This window comes from Dipodomys merriami, unplaced genomic scaffold (assembly GCF_024711535.1).
Source record: "Dipodomys merriami isolate MVZ:Mamm:240054 unplaced genomic scaffold, mDipMer1.0.p SCAF_62, whole genome shotgun sequence".
NCBI classification, from domain to species: domain Eukaryota; kingdom Metazoa; phylum Chordata; class Mammalia; order Rodentia; family Heteromyidae; genus Dipodomys; species Dipodomys merriami.
The window spans coordinates 6745744-6768541 of record NW_027206202.1 but is presented as its reverse complement, the minus strand read 5'-3'; the positions used below and the strand labels follow the sequence as shown (position 1 = coordinate 6768541).

The 22798-nt window shown below is 42.5% G+C and overlaps 1 protein-coding gene across 5 annotated transcripts in view; it reads right to left on the bottom strand.

The window, feature by feature from the left end:
- Nucleotides 1-7746: 7746 nt before the first annotated feature.
- Dcun1d3 (defective in cullin neddylation 1 domain containing 3) overlaps nt 7747-22798 on the bottom strand; it is a 47376-nt gene continuing 32324 nt past the window's right edge. For 4 of the 5 annotated variants that reach the window (XM_070004377.1, XM_070004376.1, XM_070004379.1 and 1 more), the window contains exons 2-3: nt 10306-10841; nt 7747-8475 (exon numbers count right to left, since the gene is read on the bottom strand). In XM_070004377.1, the coding sequence (XP_069860478.1) occupies nt 7992-8475; nt 10306-10736 (915 nt within the window). In that variant the 5' untranslated portion in view covers nt 10737-10841 and the 3' untranslated portion in view covers nt 7747-7991. Of the gene's footprint in view, nt 8476-10305; nt 10842-15172; nt 15242-22798 lie in introns of those variants that run through there. The other variant, XM_070004378.1, reaches the window with a different exon arrangement.

Below are 22798 nucleotides of genomic sequence, written 5' to 3'. Positions count from 1 at the left end.
TGAGCCATAGCTCCACTTCCAGCTTTTTGGTAGTTGATTGGAGATGAAGAGCTTTATGTACTTTGCTGCCTGGGCTGGCTCAAACCAAGATCCTCAGATCTCAGCCTTCTTAGTAGCTAGGAGTGAGCCACTGGTACACAGCTAATGTCTTCACTTTTAAAATCTGAATAACCCACTTCATTACTTCATAAGGTTGTAATGAAGATTAAATTAGGGGAAAACCCTGAGTATGGGCTCAGTGCCAAGGCTCATTTTCAGAATATAGGAAGAGTTGATTGGGGTTTGTTGAACCTAGACACTCCCATTGCTCTCAAATAGCCAAGGCCATTCCTTCTGGATAAGGTGCAGCTCCCTGTGAGCCCCAGCTCCAAAGCTCTGCAGATAGACTTGGACCTCAGGTCTCTGAGACCTCAGTCTGCACACTGTTCTTTTCAGTTGATGTTCCCACCTTTTGGAAACCAAAGCTGCCAACTTGGCCTCTTGCAAAACACACATTCCATTCATAAGTGCGTTTGTACATTTTTCCTCCCACACCCTTCTAGGGCAGCCAATGCAGAACTGCCAAAGCAGCTGCGAGAGAAGTAGTGTCTGATTTGGGAAGAAAAGGGCAGCTCCAAAGAATTTTACAGAGATCTTGATTTAAAACTTTGAATATATCACTCTTGTTTTCTGGGCTCACTGCTCATAGAAGGATAGGACACTCAAGTTATGTTTTCTTTTGTTCTTTTTTTTTTTTCATTTTTGTCCACTTCTTTGTGAATAATCTATAAATAGAAAACCCAGTAATAGAAATTTGTATCTTTGAGCATACACAATTGGCAGAAAGTAGAGAACTCTCCAAGTTATTGAAAGAAATTATGAATTAAAGAGCATTTAACACTTATGTTAACACCAGAAAAGTTGTACAACATGGATTTGCTTGAAATCTTAACCAGTTAAACAGACTAAAATTTTTACAATAGGTTAAATGACTGATTATTGTAAATACCCTGTAGGGTTTTTTTTTTCTCCCCCAGACTTTTAGCCATTTATTTTTTCCTCTCAGTGAGGTGTGCATATCCTTTGTCTATTTTTCCTTTAGGAAACCAAGTACTTTTCCATACTGAATTTTTTAGGGCTCCTTATGAATTAAATATAGTGTTCATTTATATCAATTACTGAAAAAATACTTCTAGTCTTTTTAAGTTCCTAAGTTTATTATTTTCCATTGTTCTTTTTTTTGGTAGTACAGAGGCTTGAACTCAGGGTCTCATGCCTGCTAAGTACTCTACCACTGACCCATGCCTCCAGCCTCCATTGTGACTTCTTGTATTTGCTTTTATGCTCACAAAATCCTGATAGATCCCAAAATCAACTTAAAATACCCATTGGCAAGTTCATATATTTCTAATAACCCTTATTCTTCCTGGAACTTATTTGGCATATGGTGACTTTTCCTAGACATGTAGATAATATTACCTAATTACCTATTTTAGCCAATGTAAGAGTATATCTATGTCCAGATCTGGTACTCAGGTTTTCTTCTTTCTTACAATAAGTATACTTATCTAAAACACTTACAAACTTTAGCAGTATCACTGAGATCAGCACAAAACTTGTGGAGACTCTTTTCATAAAACTTAAGAGTTAAGATGTTATGCTGCTGACTATGTTGTTTCTGTATTCTACTAGGACTTTCTCAGCACTCCTGAGAAAAGACTAAGGTTAGAACATTAGGAAGAATGAACTATGTAGGCTTTCTGTGGATTTTTTTTCAGACTGGGTATCTTCTTAAAATAGTTCACATAGAAGAAGGAAATGAGATCTAGTAGGCAGGCCTCCTAACCTCTTCACATGGACTCTTTCTGGCTAGGTAAAAAAAAACGGGCTAGATGACCTCCAGAGCCAACCCAGCTTAGTAAAATGCCTTGACAGGAGTTAAGAAGCCAGTGCCAAAGTGATTTTTCCTGTACCCCTAGAACCACCTTTGAGATACTTTCTTGCTAGAAAAAGCTCATCCCATATGCCAGCAGGCTGATCTAGTAATTGTATGAAAGTCATTTATTTACCTGTCATCTAATTGAAAATTGGCTTTTTCCATACATACCTCTGACAACATTCAGAATAGCTCTAAGCTCTACACATACCCAAATCAATATCTTTCACTTTACTTTCCACATGTGTAAGAATCATGGGGTTTTAGAATTCAGGAGAGCCAGAACACAGAAAAAAACATTTCCAAGAGTCATTGGGGAACAAGTCCATGTCCTGGAGACATACTTTCTATGTTGTGCCAGTCCTGGGGTTTGAACTCAGAACTTGGGTACTGTCCCTGAGCTTTTTTGCTCAGGGTAGCACCATACCACTTGAGCTACATCTCTACTTTCAGTTTTTTGTTGATTAATTGTAAAGAAGAGTCTCACAGACTCTTGTCCAGGCTGGTTTTGAACTGCTATCCTCAGATCTCAAGTCTCCTAAGAAGCTTCTAGGATTATAAATGTGAGCCATCATGGAAGTGTTCATTTTACAAATGAGCAAAAATGCAACTTTTAAAAACCTAACTTTCCAGCAGTTACACAGAAATGGCAATTGACAGTAACAGCCAAGCCAGCCTGTCTCCTTTGCACTTTATCACTGCTAACCTAAGGACCATAAGCGCTCAAATTCTTATCCCATATGGGAATTCATTACTTGAAAGAGTAGTGACCCTACTGTAGTAATGCTATTTGTTTTTTGTTTTTTTTTTGGTCGGTCATGGGGCTTGAACCCCGGGCCTGGGCACTGTCCCTCAGCTCTCCAACTCAAGGCGAGCGCTCTACCACCTGAGCTACAGCGCCACTTCTGGTTTTCTGGTGGTTTATTGGAGATAGGAGTCTCACGGTCTCTCCTGCCCGGGCTGGCTTTGAACCATGACCCTCAGATCTCAGCCTCCTGAGTAGCTAGAATTACAGGCGTGAGCCACCAGCGCCCGGCCTTAGTAATGTTATTATTGTCTAGAAGCATTGGTACCCCAAAGGCTAACCCATTAAGTCTTGGTGTATGGACGGTCAGCCCTGTTTGAAACTTGGGGATCTTGAACTATCTAAGTTGTTTTCCAAAGCAAAGGAATTAGAATTACCCAATGACATGCTGAAAGAGGTACCATGGGTAGACCTTGCCTCAAAATAAAGTCACTTGTTTTGTGTTTTGCACAAATATCAAATCAGGTAAACAAATTTATTAAATCCAAAAGCAGATAACTTTCCAAATTAAAAAAAATTCAAAAGAAAAAAAACTAGACATCAGAGACAAAAAAATGTATGTAACAAGTTGATAAAAATATTCAAGGGGCCATTTGGATAGTGCAACAGTGCAGAGAATACAAAAAAATAGTAACTTTTGTCAAGTTTGTACAACATCAAGAACCATGCTGATCATAAACTTAGAGGGACCCACAAATGTGGAGGATTACATGAGCAGTGGACCCATCACTGTAGCTACTTAACGCAGGAATATATGTAGAACCAGTTCATCTAAACCCTATTTGCCTACTGCTTCCAAATCCCCCTTTGAAAACCTACAGTCATTCATTAGTGCAACAGGTGAGTGTCATTAATCACAGAGCTTGAGGGCTGGGTCAGAAGGACTTCTTCCAGAGCAAACATGTTGGGTGTTGTAGGAGGAACAAGCTGCTGAATGACTTCCTTTGGAAATACCCAAATTAGTGGTAGAAGCTAAGCATCTGAGAGCAGGTTGTGTTTCCAAGAAAATAGGAAGAACATGATGATTCCTCAAAGTGATTCATCAAATCATCTTGGCATCTACAACCAGTGCTCAAGCATCAATACTCTTTTGAAAAGTGACATTGAAGAGTGTTACAAATATGTCAAGGGTAAAAAAAGGGGGTGGGGGAACCTGCAGACCCTCCTTCATGAATATGCAAGCCCATGCCAGATTAAACTGCGTATATGCTATAATTCCAATTTAACATGATGACTCAGAAAAATGATTCTAAGGGCAAGATCAAGGTCAATGTCCTAACCAACACTTAAAAAACCAACAACTTTAATATAAGTCCTTTCAACCACTTAAACAAAACATTGCTGGAGTCCTCCAATGAAGACCTTTATCAGTAACCAAGATAGTCATATTCCCTAAACACAAGAAAAGTAGTAAAGCAACTTTTTCCAGCCCTTAGCTTATAAATGTCCAACCCACCTACTTCACTCAAGACCCCAACTGAAATACAGCAAACCAAACTATACAAAATAGACTTTGGTTTGCAAACTTGTAGATACAGCTTTGTCCTTGTTGCTTTCCCACCATTTAATATAATTGGACATGGTATTTGAGGCCATCAGGTGAACTCGGGGGCCACAGCCTCCAGACCTAGAGACTATTTTGACACTTTCAGACTAATACTGTGAGGCTTAAAAGGGTGGCCTGGAGCTACCCTTCTGGGAAATACTGTCTTACACACTTTCTATTATATCTATTTCCCTAGACCTAAGAGTCACTGCTCACTCACCCAGTAAGCAACAGACATATTTCTTCATTTCCAAGATCAGGGACTTTTTTGTTTCCCACCCTCTACATACCTACAAAATCTCTTGGTTTCATTAGTTTAGATCTTCAGCAGTGTGTGTGTGTGTGTGTGTGTGTGTGTGTGTGTGTGTGTGTGTGTGTGTGTGTGTGTGTGTGTGTGTGTGTGTGTGTGTGTGTGTGTGTGTGTGTGTGTGTGTGTGTGTGTACAAAATCTCTTGGTTTGATTAGTTTAGATCTTCAGCAGGTGTGTGTGTGTGTGTGTGTGTGTGTGTGTGTTTTCCCCCATCTTCCTTTTATCAAACAGGTACATACAGATTCCTGGACCCAAGTAACACATGTGGGTACATCTGGCAGGATGAAGGGGAGAGCACTGCTGAGGCAGCCAGTGAGGCAGAGCAAAAGGGAGGTTAAGAACAATACATTCAACTTTGTCAAATGGATGGGGGAAGAGCAATTCAGTGAAGCAACACTTCACTTCATAACCAGCTTGCTAATAAATTGCTAAGGAAACACCAGAGACGCTCACAAAGCCATCGTCAAAAACCAAGCGAATTCCCTAGAGATTTCGTTTTTGCAGATTTTCAAAATGGCATTCACATCCTTGCCTGTCTCCAAAAAATGTTAGTGATGAGTATACTGGCTTAACTGAGGAGCAAGCTTTGGGCCTTCCTAAGAGTCGCTGCTCACCCACCCATTAGGCAAAAAACCTATTTCTAGATTGTGAGGCACAGGGACTTTTGTTTCCCACAAGTATTGAGTACAAACCCTCTACATACCTCATACCTTGAACATTTGGCAGGAGAAAAAGAAAACAAAATCCTGCTTTTTCTATGGTCAAACACTGGCCCAGAGCTGGGCATTCCTTACTAGGCATTAGGGACTCAAGTCTGAAAGTCCCCTCTTGTCCGATCAGAGGATGGCTCTTTTTAAAATGGAACCAAAACTAATTTCTTAATAGTTCAGCTGGAGAATTACAAACCAAAACCCACTTCAGTGAACCTAACAATGGGACTCGGGCTCAGAGGCTGAGCAGGGAATCTATGACCCTAAGCCCGCAGTGCCTTGAGCAGCCTCCCTTTCTGAGTATACCTCTTTCTCACACACCCTCTGGTCTGGGCTAGAAACTGCCTCACAGTGAGGAGCAACTTGCTTTTCTCCTCATGTTAGCCTCTACCCAAGCCAGAACTGATAGTTTCAAACTGGTTGACAGAAAAGGTAGTAAGAGCTCACTGAGTGCCAACTACAATTGCACCCACATAAGCTGCTGGGACCCCTGGAGACCAAGATCTGAGTCTTTGTTTTTACTAGAACAAAAGGAGACACTAGTATTTCTAGTCAGTGTTGTGGCTCATTCTATCAGGGTTAGAATTTAAAAAAAAAAATTATGTATGTGCCCTACGATGTCACTTTCAGAGAAACTACAATGGCCAACTCCTTAGATAATAACTTTGTAATGACAGGAGCCCAGTACTATAAGGCTACCACGAAGAAATTCAAAACACAAAAATTCTTATCCAAACTGAGAAATATACCTGGGGTGGAGATGGGGAGAAAACCTCAAAGTTCTAAAAGACAAACTCATTACCTCACAAGGATAAACATTTTTTGTAAGTTTTTATTTCAAAGATTCCCTTTTTAAACTGTTCCAAAGTGTTGAAAGCTGAACTGTACAAGCTCCTGCCCCCACCCTTCCAGTACAGGTTTTTCAAGATATATATAGATATATATATAGATTTTTTTAAATGGAAAAATAGCAAGAGGGCCCCCATTACGAAAACCAGGTAGGACAAATCAGCTCCTCAGGGACCAGTGGCAGTTTGATCAAAAACTGGCCTTGTGAAGCGAAGCACAAAGGGAACTGGGTCCTCCTCCCTATAGGCAAATTCATGTTCTCTTTAGTAAAAATGGTCCAAATTCATAAGCTACAGCCTCAATTACGCACCCTGGCACTCTTCTTAAACTATATGGTGAAGGCAGCTCCCTCTTTTATGGCCAGTTTTAGCATACAAAGAAACAGAAATATAGATACATATATGTGTATATATATATTTTTATATATGTAAAATATATACATACTTTATATATGTATATATATATATATATACACACACACACACACACACACATACACACATACACACACACACACACACATTTGGGGACAGGCAAGGGGAAGAGAGTCATGTAAACCTAAACAGTCATCACATTACCCCCTATGAGCTTGACATTAACAAAAAGACAATAAATAACTCCTGGGGGGTTAAGTGACAACATGGGTGCAGCAAGAAGGGAAAAGGGCACACTTTGAACTATTAAATACACTTTGATAATTTGTTTGGCAGAGATCAAGCCAGTCCTAGGCTTCTGCACTTGCCAGACAAGTAAGCTGATGAATTTTTTTAAAAAATAAAATAAAATAAAAGTAAAACAAAAGTTCAAGCAGAGCTCCATACCACAGTTTTCTTTCAAGTCAGCTGGCCGGCCGGCACAGTTTTCCGACTACCAGGAACAGAAACTTTGGCTCCAAGGCAAATAGAAAAAAAAAAAAAAAAAAAAAAAGAAAAGAAAAGTATTTCCACTTATAATATGAAAATACAGAAACTTCATCAAAGAAAGAAAACTATCAAAGAAATCTACTTCCAGCAAAACTGAGGTAGCACTGCTTTCTCTGCATTCAATGTAAGTGGTTCTTAGTACAACGTGTTCTAAAAGGAAACAAAACTGCTCACTTGACTGACACGTGCAGCATGTTGATGATAAACTCAACATGAAACGCAATAGGTCACAAAGAAGGAATGAACTAGAAGTGAGGGAAACAAAGGTTTGGGATAAGTTAGCTTAAAAGGGCATTGTCACCAGACTGCGAATACTCTTGTTGGCCTTGGCTCTCCAAGAGTTCTAAATTGTCTGGAAATTAATGCAATGTGGTTAAACAGTTAACACTGCTATTCAAAGTTGTGTAAATCTTTTAAAAATAATTATTACAACCTAAACTCAACCATGTAAACAGCACTACACACAGTACAGACCTGCCCTGGGAAAAAAAAAAAAATCTATGCAAAACTGAGATCTGGCACTGTATCATTTTGTAATGTTAATTCAACCTAACAGTCCCATTTCCCCCCCACCCAATCTTATGCCCTCCCCCACAAAACAAACCAAAATCTAAAATTTGTGCAAGAAATGGCAGGCTTATTCTATCTGAAGGCTTAAAAAAAAAAAAAAAAGATACACAACATGTAGCCAGGTTCAAATATTTTGGGGGATTCCCTCCCCCCTCCAAAAAAAAAGAAATAACCAAAATAACCGAAAATGAAGAAAGTGCCTAAAACATGATACAGCATTTTAGAGCCCTTTCAGATACAAGGCAGAGAAAGGTGTAAAAGTAGAAAATATCCGGATCTTCAGTAATTTCCAGAAAGGTCCAATTCTTTGCTTGGCTTCAGGGCAGCTTGCAGATCCTCACAGCTGCTCCTGGGACAGAGCCACTAAGTCTGCTCCTGGGGACAAAAGCCCTCCGGCCCTGAGCTGAGTGCGACTCTCCCTTCCCCTTCTCTTTTCCTTCGCTCCATTTCCCACTCCACAAAGGTATCAAAGAGACTTGGCCAGGCCTCATCTTCACTATAGTTGCTGAGGTCGGGGCCAATCACCTGAGTGAAGTTAAGGAACATGTTCCAAGTGTCCCGGGAGATACCCTTGACCCCCGAGGGGTTCTCTGTTAAGAAGTTTAGCCATTGGTCCAATACTGGAGGATTGTTCTGGGTAAAGACTAGTTTCCACAGGGCAATGGCTATTTCCCGATGCAGTGACCGCTGCCCTTCTTCAGAGTCCAGGCCAAACTGAAATGTAAACCGGTAGAGATCCTTGAATTTATCTTCTTGTTTGGCTTCTGTTAGGAGACTAGGGAACCGTGCACAGATCCCGTCAATGCTGTCTGCACTTATTGCTTTGCAGCCATCAAAGAACTCCTTCCTAGAACAGGAAGGAAAATGCACAATTAATCAGTGAGATATTTTCTGGGTGACAAAGGAGTACAGTGGTGAAGAACACAACTGTGAGGCCTGAAAGCCTGAACTGAAAATCTATCTCCTGCATTAACTAGTCCTGTTTCCTCATCAGTCACACGCCATGTGTCTATCATCTTACTTCACAGGGTTTTGTTGATGACTCAACTACTTAACAGATACTAACTGCATCTTAACTGTGCCTGGCAGGTGGCAAACAAGGGATAAAAGCTAAATAAAACTCCAGTCTCTTGTTGCCTGGACTTTGTTTCCCACTTTGCAATAGTGGTTAAGCTGCAGGCTTTCCTCCCAGAGGAGGATTATCTGTGGATTGTTTGGGGTATATATATATATTTTTTGGGGGGGCGGGGGGGGTCAGTCATGGGGCTTGAACTCTGGGCCTGGGTGCTGTCCCTCAGCTCTCCAGCTCAACGCTAGTGCTCTACCACTTGAGCCACAGCGCCACTTCCGGTTTTCTAGTGGTTTATTGGAGATAGGAGTCTCCCGGTCTTTCCTGCCCAGGCTGGCTTTGAACCACGATCCTCAGATCTCAGCCTCCTGAGTAGCTAGGATTACAGGCGTGAGCCACCTGCGCCCAGCTGGGGTATATTTTTGATGACTACCAAGAGGGTCACCAAGGGGGTCTTTTGGAGCCAAAGATTCTGGATGAACCTGAGTAGTTCTATAGCCAGAGATCAAAATCCTGTTACTAAAAAACAAAAAATAAAAAACAAAAAGGTTTTGACATAGGGTGTCATCCAGGCTTGCCTCAACCTCTTGATCCTCAGCTTCCTAAGTGCTGGGATTACAGGCCTGCACCACCATGCCCAGCAGCCTATGTGTTTTTAAGATTTGTATAGCACTCTCAGCATACAACAGGGTCTCACATTGATAGTTAACCCAGGGACTACTGAAGTGGTGAGACATTTGGCCAGGGGGTAACCTACCAAGGAGGCCACAGCCATAGACACAGAATCTGCACCGCTGGTTCTCAAAGTTGGTTCACAGTCACTCTGCAAACCATACCTGCCCAGTCATCCCCCTACAAACAACCTCTGTATGGACACATGCCCATACAATATCTGTAACTACTACTTGATTACAGGGGCCAGCTGTCCTTGCTACACATAGGCCTGGCTCAAAGCAATAGGCTCACAGCTAGAAGGGACAATTGGCTTCTGAAGTGACAAAGAGATATCTACAGAGCACTCACTGCATTGGTACATAAGTACCAGGTCCTTAATAGGTAGATAATAAACACCAAGTAAGCATGTGATAGAGTGAATCTGGGTGCTGATGGCTCGTGCCTCAAATCCTAGCTACTCAGGAGGCTGTGATGTGAGGATTGCAGTTCAAAGCCAGCCCAGGCAGAAAAGTCTCCCAATTAATCACCAAAATGCCAGAAGGGGAGCTGTGGCTCAAGTGGTAGAGTGCTAGCCTTGAGCACAAAAACTCAGGGACAGTGCCCCAGCCCTGAGTTCAAACCCTACAACTGGCACCAAAAAAAAAAAAAGAGAGAGAAAAAAGAAACAGGAAGTTTTATCAAAATATAAATGCTTGAACCTTCTTTCTGAGATTCCTAGTCAATAGATCAGCCAAAGCACCAAGAATGTAGCTGCTGAACCCTTACAAGAGTTTAAGAGTGCTCTCTGGATCAGAACAAAACTTAGAACATTTAAGTTTCAGAGAAAAATCAACAACACAAATATCCTAAACCCTATGAAACCAACCCAGGTCTCTGTCCAATGGCACTCCCTTTCTTCCTCTGCTTATCCACTGACACGAAGAAAAGACTTACCTGGTAAATTTGCACATGGTAGCAGCCTGGAACTTCCAAGCCAAGAGCAGCACTCGAAATTCTGTGGGATCAACACATAGGTCATTGCAAAAACGCTCCATGCCTTCTTCCAAAATTGCATCTTCCCGCTCGTCCTTGTAGCGCCTGAACAGTTCTTCCAGTCTCTGCAAGGAAGACTCCTCAGCATTGGACTTGGACTCCCTCCCAGCATCTCCCGAGGACATTGGCAGCTGACAGGCCTCAGTGGCAGCCTCTGCCTTCTTGGTTCCATTGACGAGGATATCCCCACCTGGCTTGCCACAGGGTGGCACCTGTTCCTCACGGTGGCCTGCACCTCGCCTGCTATGTGACTTGCTGCTAGGCTCCCGGTCTCCATTCTTGCTGCCCAGGGTAGATGAGGGATTCTTGCATTTGGTGACACACTGGCCCATGATGGTGGTAATCGGGCCTCTAGAGTGGCCCCCTCCGGATCAAATGCCCTCGTTGCCACTGGTCCATGTACCTCAACATGCCATCAGCCAGAGGAGCCAGCCCACCTGGAAAGAAATAGAAAGCAGTCACCTCTGGATAGTGGTAAAAGAGGTATGGACATGCCCCTCCAGGAGCTAAACATAGCAAGAACTGCTATTTCAGTGAGTCAACAACAAGACAAGGAAGACCCCTAAACCCACCGTTGTAGGTTAGCTTTGGAACTTCCCCTGGGAAATTCATTTAGCTAGAACATATTTGGAGAACCAGTATGGAAAATTCCTACAATTCTTAAGGTGGCACAGGTTCCAAGAGACTGATTCCTGTGAATAACACAGTTCTGACAGAAATATGCCAGGGGAACTCTGTTTGCCAACTTAATCATCACATAAGAAAGTGATTTGGACCTGGGTTAAGCCAGAAGGTGCCAGTGCAAATATATGGTTTATCTTCTAAGCTCCTAATGTCTGTACTTTCAGGTTCCTTTTTTAAAATGAATACAGACAAGAGGTTACCAAATCCAAGACCTATGCAGTCTCATAATGGCCTAACGATAAGGTAAGGGGTTTGAAGTGTGTCAAGACTATAAGCAGCATCCCAGACAAACCACAGTGCAGTTTGTCTGATCTCTCCGGGTTTCTTCTTGAGCCTATTCCACAGAGCAAGTATTAGGCCCCTTCTCTGTCCTATTCCTCCCACTTACATAAGCCATCCACCCAGCCTATACTCCAAAGTGGCTTCCTGATCAAGGAGTTCCCTCTCTATCCTCCTGGCTCAGTCTTCCAAAGCAATGCATCTCCACTGTGAAAGATTGGATAACTGCTATTTGAAAAAGACTGCACTGACACATAACAGCAATGCATCATGGTGGTTTATTACTTGTTGTAATTCAGAAAGATACTTTAAACCAGGCTTTGGATTACAAACCAATGCCTGTAATCCTAGCTACTCAGGAAGCTAAGATCTGAGGATCTTAGTTCAAAGCCAGTTCAAGCAAGAAAGTCCATGAGACTCTATCTCTAAATTGCCACCAAAAAGCCAGAAGTGGAGACTGGGAAGGTGGCTCAGTTGTAGAGTGCTTGCCTTGTATGCATGAGGTCCTGGGTTTGATTCCTCAGCACCACATAAGCAGAAAAAGCTGGAAGTGGTGCTGCGGCTCAAGTGGTAGAGCACTAGCCTTGAGCTAAAGAGCTGAGGGACAGCGCCCAGGCCCAGAGTTCAAACCCCACAACCGGCGGAAAAAAAAAAAGCCAGAAGTGGAGCTCTGACTCAAATGATAAGAGGACCAGCCTTGAGCAAAAAAGGGCTCAGGGACAATGGCACACCAAAATAAATAAATAAATGATCTAAAAGGTAGGCATTTTAGGGCTGGAGGTATACATAGATCAGTGATAGGGTACCTGACTAGCAAGCACAAAACCCTGAGTTCAAACCCCAGTACAGAGAGAAAGTATATTAATTAATGGCTAGAAACTCATTGGTTCAATTAATACACACTTTGAAAAATGACAGGAAAGCCAGGCACCAGTGGCTCACACCTGTAATCCTAGCTACTCAGGACACTGAGATCTGAGGATCATGGTTTGAAGCCAGCCCAGGCAGGCTTCAAGTCCATGGGGACTCTCATCTCCAATTAACCACCAGAAAACAGGAGATGACTGTGGTTCAAGTGGTAGAGTACTAGCCTTGAACTGAAGAGCGCAGGGACAGCACCCATGCCCAGAGTTCAAGCCCCACAACTGATAAAAAAAGACAGGAAATAAATACCTCTATTGGAGCTATCTGTGGGAGGGGGAGGGTAAACAGAAGATAAATGAAGATGAATATGGAAGTTTATTTGCACATATGAAAATAGAACAGTAAATCATTTTATAAGGAAAGGTAGAAGAGTATGATGGGAGGGAGAAGTTTGCTCAAGATACACTGTACATATGGTTAGAAATGTCACACATACCCCTGCCCCAAACATCTAGTGGATGTCAAAAAAAATTTTTTTTAAGTTTTAATTATTAGATGGATGTGTGTAGCAGCCCATTTCTGTATTCTCAGCAACTCATAGAATAGGAAAAAATCTTGGCAAGCTACTAAACAGATAAAGGACTAATATCCAGAATATACAAAGAATGTCCAGAACTACATCCACAGTAATACAATTAATAAATGCACAAATGAACAAAACAGATCTCAAAAGAACAAATACAAATGGCTAACAGATAAAGTTCAAGATCCTTAGTTATAAAGGAAATGCAAATCAAAATCACACTAAGATTCAACCTCATTCCAGTCAGAATGGCAGCTATCAAGAAAACAACAACAAATGCTGGCAAGGGTAGGGGAGCCCTCCAGCACTGTTGGTGGGAATGTTAACTAGTGGAACCACTCTGGAAATCAACATGGAGGTTATCCAAAATACTAAACAGACCTTCCTTATGACCCCTGCCACTCCACGACTGGGCATTTATCTGAAGGTAAATCCATATACCAGAAAAACACTTGCATAACTACGTTTACTGTAACACTGTTCACAATAGCCAAACAAGGAATCAGCTGAGGTATCCAACAACAGATAACGTACTACGGAATATATATAGATATATATATGATAAATATACACATATACATACTATGGAATATTACATTAATGATACCATATTATTTGCAGAAAAATGAATGCAACTAGAAGATACCAATATTGAATGAGACAATCCAAGCTTAAAAAACAAAATATTTTGTTAGGTCTGCCCAGGAGGACAGCCCCTTCCCCTTCCTGAAACCAGTAATCACCTGACTGTCATCACCCAGCTCTGAGGTCACTTCTCCATCCACTGAATTCATTTCCTGACCCACCCTGGCCATGCCTCCCTCAGCCAATCAGGTGTTTCCCAGCCTCAGAGATCACTTCCGCTTCTGCTGTGGTCCCACCTCCCACCTTTCCCTATATAATGTGGCTCAACACAAGTCCCCTCTTGTTTTTTCCTTCCCCTCAGTCTCATGTGCCTCCATCTCATACATGCCATTGCTCTCCTCTCAATAAACTCTTTTCTCCCTGAACCATGTAGCACTTTCCTTTCTGGTGAGCCTTACAATATTACTCAGGTGGAAGTTAGACCTAAAAGACATATTAATGGACATATATATTCATATGTATCCATCTACATAATTTATATGGATAAATACAACATGAATCTAAGCACTACAGAAGATGGAAAAGGGAAATGAAAAAGGGTAAAGGATTTTGAGATATATTTGGAAGGAAAATGAATATGGTTGAAATCGATTATTTGCAATTATGAAAATCAAACTATGAAACCTGTTGAAACTGTTTGGGGTGGGAAAAGGGGACAGTGATAAGAGTCTGTAAGACTGATTAGAATATATTGTTGGAAGCTGGGCGCTGATGGCTCACGCCTGTAATCCTAGCTACTCAGGAGGCTGAGATCTGAGGATCGCGGTTCAAAGCCAGCCCAGCCTGGGCACGTGAGACTCCTATCTCCAATAAACCACCAGAAAACCGGAAGTGGTGCTGTAGCTCAAGTGGTAGAGCGCTGGCCTTGAGCTGAAGAGCTGAGGGACAGTGCCCAGGCCCAGAGTTCAAGCCCCACGACCAACAACAACAAAAAAAAATATTGTTGGCCCATATAATAGAATATGTGTGTAAGGTATATTAAATAGGTAGGTTTAATTAGGTAGCCAATGAAGAGAACACCATGCTTTTTTAAAACAGGCAGGAAAAGCAGTTTATTTGCAGAACTGCTGCCCTTCTGGGCATGGCCAAAGGGCGGACCCACCCCAGGGCCAGGACTTATCTAGACCAGGGACCAGGAGAGGTGTGGCCAGGTGGGGAGAAAGGTGTGGCCACACAGGATCTGGATATGACCTCAGGGCCTGGGTCTCTCCAATTGTCAGTTGCGAGGCGTGATCAGGGGCAGCTCAAGACTTGACCTAGCAGGAGGGGGATGTGACTGTTTCCAGGTGTGTTAGTTATCTAGGTAATGCAGATAACTGGGCAGAAAAACTTAGCCAAGAGGTAGGGAGGTGTCTACACAGGGCCCGCCGGGTCTGGGGCAGACCTTACAAAGCGGAAATATAACAATGAAATACGCCTCTGTATTAACTAGTATAACCTAATAAAAAAGACAAAGTTTTCTCAAATCAATTACCAGAAGGATGTGTGTGGCAGCCTGTATCTTTAAACCCAGTCCAAATCTGGCCTGGGAAAATTTAGGATAGGGTCCCTTTACGAAAATTTACAACCAAAAAGGACTGGAGGTGTAGGATCATTGCCCCTCAGTTCAATATCTAGTCCCGCTCAAAAATTTTCTTTTAATTACTAGAATTTTGAGCCAAAGGAAGCAGTGTTTTCTAAGACTACAATGTATATTCAAGAACTAGTTCTTACCTTCAACTAGTGTGCTAGCAACCATCCATTTATACTGTAGCACTTGCAGTATTTTACCAGCCAGAATAATGTCAGCCACTGGAACTGTTAAAATAAATGTGAAGCAGAAGCTACCAAAGTGTAACAGGGATAGAAGATAACAAATATTGAAATATGGTTCTTGGGACTAACTGGCGCCATCTTGGTATCTTGGTGGATGAAGAACTGCATTCTTACAAGAAGCCCCAGATTGTCCCACCAAGCTAGCTTTGTATTTGTAAATACAATTTTGATAGGTTTAAATTCTCCCACCTGAATCATGTGGTTTTTGCCCCCATAAGCTTTATGCTAGCTGCACTCAGGATTGCACGTTCTTTGGGACATAAGTCTGCCTGCAGTCATCAGCTTTCTAATAAATACTCTTCTCAAAATATGTCTGAATCTTTCTAATAAAGACTCCTCTCAATATTCGACCTCTCAAAATGTGACTTCTCTGTATTTCACAATGAACTCCTCACTCCTATATAAAATATTACAGTCAGGGGCTGGGAAGGTGGCTCAGAGGTAGAATGCTTGCCTTGCATGCATGAGGCCCTGGGTTCGATTCCTCAGCACACATAAGCAGAAAAGGCTGGAAGTGGCACTTTGGCTCAAGTGGTAGAGCGCTAACCTTGAGCAGAAGAGCTGAGGGACAGTGCTCAGGCCCAGAGTTCAGGCCCCATGACCGACAAAAAAATACAATAAAATATTAGTCAGTCTCATGTAGGCCTCTCTGTTCATTGGTAAATTCAGAGCTCTTAGTGTCTGACAGCGGGGTAATAAAAGGCTGAAAGTTTAAACTTAATCTAAAAAGCCTAGTTTCTTCTTCTTGGTGCCTAGATAAACTGAGACTTGTCTTCAAGAAGAATTCTGAATTGGGGGCTGGGAAGGTGGCTCAGTGGTAGAGCACTTGCCTTGCATGCCTGAAGCCCTGGGTTCGATTCCTCAGAACCACATAAGCAAAAAGAAAAAAGCCAGAAGTGGCGCTGTGGCTAAAGTGGTAGAGCGCTAGCCTTGAGCTGAAGAGCTGAGGGACAGCGCCCAGGCCCAGAGTTCAGGCCCCACGACCGGACCCCCCCCCCCAAAAAAAAAAATTTCTGAATTGAGTAAACTCCTGGGTGTATAAAATAAAGCAAGAACCAGCTCTGCGGTTACTGAAAGGTCATCATATCAGGGCGTGTCCCTTTCTCCACCCTCAAGAAGAATTACATGACCAAAAGACAAGTCCATTCATGCCCTCAAAAGAACTGCAGTTCTCGGGCAAGGAGGGGGAAGAAAAACTGAGAGAGTAAGGGAAGGGATGCCACTGTCCAAAAGCAAAAGTACTTTTTTTTTTCTTTGCCAGCCCTGGGGCTTGAACTCTGGGCCTGGGCACTGTCCCTGAGCTTCTTTTGCTCAAGGCTAGCAGCGCCACTTCTATTTATATGGTACTGAGGAATCAAACTCAGGACTTCATGCATGCTATGCAAGCACGTCACCACTAAGCCACATTCCCAGCCAAGAAATGTACTCTTTACCTGACTTATATAACCCCTCTGTATATCATCTTTATAATAACACTTTTTTTTTTTTCCGGTTCATGGAGCTTGAACTCAGGGCCTGGGAGCTGTCCTTAAGACTCTTTGTGCTCAAGGCTAGCTCTCTACTACTTGAGCCACAGTGCCAGAAAAAACTTCCCATTCTTTTTTTTCTGAGTAGTTTATTGGAGAGAAGTCTCACAGACTTTTCTGCTCGGTGATCCTTAGATCTCAGCCTCCTAAATTGTTAGGATTACAGCCACCAGCGCCCAGCTATCTATAATAACAATTTTTAAAACTTAAAACAAAAAAAGAACTGTCTTTTCTATCTGCTTCAAAAACAAAATAAAAATCCTTAAAAAGGCCTGTGGCAGGAAAATGAGACCCAGGTGAGATTTGTTGTTTGTTTTGCAATGTTATCATTCTTTAAAAGTGTAAGTAGTAAACCATAAGCGCAACCTATTCAAGTTTTACAAGCAATGGGTTAATTCTGGAAGACCATCACACAAGAGAAGCAACTGTTCTGGCAGAATTATCTCAAAACAAACAGGACTGTACCATGTGGAGGGCCTGGTTTCCAGATTTGTGTTTCTAAAGACTGGAGTGCTGAAAGAAACAAAAGGCTCAAACTTACACAAACCCCACATGCTCACAGATTGGCAACTCTTTAATTCCCAGGCTCACTGACTCACCAGGGTTGGCTGTTCAGCTCCTGCTGCTGAGGGAGGCCCCACACCCGGTGATATAAGAGGATTTCCCAGCCTCCATCTGACCCACCTACCCAGGCCACTCACCCCACCCCCACAGGACAGATGCCTCATTACAGCAGCTTCCTCCCCAAGCCCGCGAATGCCTGCAGGTAAGAACAGAACAGATGGGACTCCCAAAGAGGTCTAAATCCCATTTACTCCACTAACCATCCATGTAAGAGCATCTTTTGATGACCTGACACAGCAGAGCCAGCTGAATCATGAAGGCTTTTAACATGCCCAGCAGATGAGAAAAGGAGGGGGAAATCAATGTCTACTGATCAATCAGCAAGTGCCATTCTAGCTCCTTTCTTTGAAATGTCCCCATTCCGCTTGAGCAGGAAGGCAAGTTGAAAATGTTTTCACGTTTGATGGTGAGCATGGCTCTCTGATTTCTGCTAAATGGTCTTCCTTCCTTTGCTACCCTTTTCCTGGTGAAAATACTTCCCAAGGAAAGCTCCCAGAGCTTTTCCCTAGGGCCCAGCCCTGTGTCCCAAGCTGGCAGCACTTCAAGTCCTTTAAAGTGGAAGGTCTTGCTGGCTCCCTGGCTGTTGGCTAATAGCAGTCATCAATTACCAAGTACTTGATATGGTGCCAGGTACTATGCTAAGCACTTTAGGGACACTAACTCACATACCTTACTATAACTCAATTTAAAGACAAAGAAAAGGAGCTCAAGGAAAAGTAAATTACCCAAGATCACAAACAGTAATGGCACCAGAAACCATGGCCTGTGCTGCTCTGTCTACCTCCAGCAAAGCATCTTGGGAAACACATCTAAGGGTGGAACGCCTGAGTTTCAGAGAAACACCATAACCAGAAAGTAAATTTTATTCCTCAGCTATTAATGAAACAAACAAACACACAAAAAACACATGGTCTGTGCTCAGTGCTCAAGAAGGATTTCCTGAGGCCAACCAGGCCTGGCAGGTCAATGTCTTGGGCATGGGTCTCACTCCAATAGCATGGTTACAGCTCCACCTCTGAACTGAAGCCTAATTCTTCAACTGGCTAGCTGACTGTGATTGAAATCTGAATTTCCTAAATCTTCAAAATGTCATCTTGCCTTGCAGAGCTATTGTAGGGATTCAGTCAGGAAATGTAGATAAAAGGGTACTGACACACACGGTTACTTGATATGATAGATACCATAAAGCAGCAGCCAACAAATGATTGCTCTGGTTAGTAAGTTTCCAAGCCCAGCCAGGATTTCAATCCCTGCCTAGGGACATTCATAAACAATCACCCACCACAGTGCTGACCCTGCCACTCAAAAGCATCACATCTCAAGGATAAGACTTTACCGGACAGCATTTCCTCGTGACTAATCTCCAATTCCAAGAGTATCTGCCACACCCTGTCCCTAACTTGAGGCTGACTTTCAGTCAACTCTAGACTCCTCGTTCCTGGTTGTTTTTTTTTTTTTTGGTCTGTTGTGGGGCTTGAACACTGGACTTGGGCGCTGTCCCTACACTCTTCAGCTCAAGGCGAGCGCTCTACCGCTTGTGCCACAGCGCCACTTCCAGTTTTCTAGTGGTTTATTGGAAAAAAGAGTCTCACGGACTTTTCTGCCCGGGCTGGCTTTGAACCATGATCCTCAGATCTCAGTCTCCTGAGTAGTTAGGATTACAGGCACCGGCATCCGGCTGGGTTTCTGATTTTCTATGCAGTTAAACTCACTTAGTGGAAATGCCTTCCCAATTGGTCCTCCTCCTTCTCACAGACACCTCTGCAGGGAGGCACAGCACAATCCAGCATTCCAGCCCCAAATCTTCCAAAAGAACAGCAGCATCTAACTAATGCATAGCCCATGATGTTAGTACAGTTTAGTAGCTACATATAAAGGTAGCTCTATGAAGTAATTATCCTCAGTAACAGGAAATTAAACAGGAACACTGAGGTCAAGAAGCCTACTGAGGAAGGGAGAGAACAGTACAATAAAGAAGAGCTTGAACAAACTTGGATTTGAATCATGGTGTTGACACCAACTAACTCTACCTGTCAACAGCTCATCATCCTGCTATACCTCAGACTACTGGTTAGAAGGAATGAGATAACCCATGTAAAATGCACTACTCAGTAAGTAGCTCATAAAAAGCATTTAGTAAGTGTTAGCTCCTGTAATCGTTATTGCTATCAAAAAGTTGATGACAGAATTAAGTTTCCCTTATCCTAGAAACAGCACTCTTTTTAGAAGCCAGCCGAAAGATCTGCCATGGCAATTCAGGTATGGCCTCACAATAAGTGGATCTGCTCTCCTGATTCAGCTAAGGGGCACAAATAACTTGAATGGAGCCAAGGACAAAGAGGAGTAAGAAAAAGGAAAGAAGAAACACACACACACACACACACACACACACACACACACACACACACACACACACACACACACACTCACACACACACACACTCACTCACTCACTCATTCCAGGAAAACCTACTTCCAAGCAATTAAAAGTGTGTGTTTAGCAGACATTACTGCTCAGTTCTGCACAGCTTACACTGAACCTTGATGAGTTTCCAGCTCTCCTCTTTCAATTTCAGCCCCAGCTGTTTCTGCCTCCCTCCCTCCTTTCTCAGCACAACAGCCCTGGCCATTGTTCCTAGGAAAAGGCAGAGCTGCTGCCTGGAGAAGGCACTTCTCAGCTCCAAGGGCAATCCTAGAGACTAGCCTAGCCTAGAGGCCAGTCCCTGGGCCTGTTCTGTCTTCAAGGAGAAATCAGGAAGCAATACCTCTTTTGTTTTTTGTCAGACAGGGGGCTTGAACTTGGGGCCCAGGTGCTGTCCCTGAGCTTTTTTGCTCAAGGCTAACACTCTACTACTTTTGAACCACAGCTCCACTTCCAGTTTTCTAGTGGTTAGTGGAGATAAGTCACAGACTTTCCTGCCCAATCTAGTTTTAAACCATGATCCTTAAGATTTCAGCCTCCTGAGTAGCTAGGATTGCAGACATAGGTCACTGGTGCCCAGCTTGGCTCCTCTCTTAAGACAATTCCCTGAATGAGAATGAGTCAGTCAGTCTCTGTCTGCTAGGAACTTATTCTCTCTCAACTGCTGAGACAGAACTGCCTTTACACAACAGAACCACCATGGAAGGCTATCACACAGTAAGACTTGGAGCAAATGAAAAAAAAGGAAGGGAGGACAGAGGGCAGAGTAGGCCCAAGAGAGAAAAACTGGGGTTATTCAATGCAGATGCATCATAGCCCTTAAGCAACTTTTACAGACTAGGACGTGGAGATTTTTTTTTTTTAACTACCAAGCAATGGGCTGGAACATAAACCCAGCTTTCCAGATTTCCCATGGAAGGTTCAGTGAAGGTAGTAATGTAGTACTTTGATCATTCAATGACCAGAAGCAGGAAATGTGAGGAAGAAGGGAGTAGGCCAAGGGAGTGGTTGGTCTATACTATTAAAATATTAGTAACAATATTTTAAAAATTAGTATGTGTTTATTCAGTGGGCTGACATGAACTGTCACATTTTGTTTTGTTTTGTTTTTCCGGTCCTGGGGCTTGAATTCAGGACGTGGCATTATTCCTGAGGCTCTTTGTGGTCAAGGCTAGCACCTTACACTAGTAGTTTACTGGAGATTAAGAGTCTCACAGACTTTCCAGCCTGGGATGGCCTGGAACTGCAATCCTCAGATCTCAGCATCCTGAGATAGCACTGCAGGCACGAACCATTGGCACCCACTTGTCACATTTAATTCACTACAGATAATGAAGATTATCTCCATTCTACCTTCTACAGAGGAAGGGAGCTGAGTTTAAGGAAGTTGGCTTAATTAAGTTCACAAAACGACTTTGAATGAGAGAAAACTCAAATCCAGGAGTCTCTGGCTTCACTACAGTGCTGTGGTATGATATACTAGGATATACTCTTCCCTAAGAAGACCTCAATAAGAAAACACACTTACCTAACACCTAAGTGAATTACACACAATAAATGCCCAGGATGCCTTAGGTTCTCCTTTGGGCTCTCGTTAAGCAATGTGTGCCACTGAGCAAGTAACTCAGAGCATCTGTGATCTCAAAATTAAAGCAAAGGGGTCTGGGTTAGTCTTTTCATTCAAAGAGGCTGCAGTTGTACATTTGTAACTCTTTAGAGGACAGGCAATATGTCTCCTCAGCCAATTGATTGTAAGCTACTAGCCTGCACCAGTCAAAGCCACTTCCAAAGAAGAAATGTATACCACTGGTTTTGCAGCCTTCTTCTTCTTTAATCATATTTGATCTCTTCAGGGTCAGCAATAGGCCCTCACATATGGCAAACAGGCCAGAACCAACCAGCTCTTTGTGGCAGCTGGTTGGGGCAGGAAGTCTGCTTAGAGGAATGCTGTGTTGGCTGCTGGTGGAGAGTTTATCACCCAAGAAACAGATTTGTAAAATGAGGAGCTAAAAAACAAGAGACAAATGCGGCCATCCACAGTATCAGCAAGGCATTTAAGATTTGCTCTGAAGACTTTCTTAACAGAAGGGACCAAAATAATCCGCTACTACATTCTGTTCCCAGAGGCAGGAAGCTACGGGGAAAAAAAGAAAGAAAAGAGAAAAAAAAAGCCCATCTTTTCAACCTGCATCTAAAACAGTTCCCTACTTAGAGCTATCTGAGTGTATGCTTTTATTTTATATACCAGACCAGATGAACACATGAACTCAGCTTTGCTACTAGCTAGCTGCCAGAGGTTGAAGCGGCCACCCCAGCAGAATCCATCCTAAGGAATCTCAAGGCAAGAGACAAGAAGAGCTTCTCAAGTATACCTGGCAGCTGTAGGTTCTGAGTCACTCTAGAAAAAGATGGAAAATGTGTGGTGTCCAGTTGTAAATTATCTCTAGAAATCTGGCAAAATAATAAGAAGTAAAAAATCCCAAAGAGTTGTTTAAATGCAAGAGGGTACTTTGCTAAGGGTAGAGTGACTGCAGTCTCTTCGGAACTTAAAGATCACCTTTGGTGATTAGATCTTGGGAGGGAAAGTTGTTCCCTCAACCAAAGCAATCCTGTCTGCTTTTATTTTTCAGGCTTTAAAATACTTTTGGTCCTAAAATGTCTTAAAGCTATAAGCTAAGGCAGCAGTTCTAGTGAGGACTGGTAGAATCTTCTACACTAACCAATCTCAGAGGTAAAGAGGTTATGAATGAAAGAGAGGAGGGAGGATATTAAAAAGAAAAAATAAATAAATTCAATAAACCAACCAGTTATATATCTGTAAAATAATCTTTGGTCTCATGACTAAAAACCAGCCAGTTGGCACAAAGTATAATCTTTTAAAGTGTTCTTATCATTCTTCATACACTTCAAATATAATCATGCACTTCATAATGATATTTTTATCAATAACAG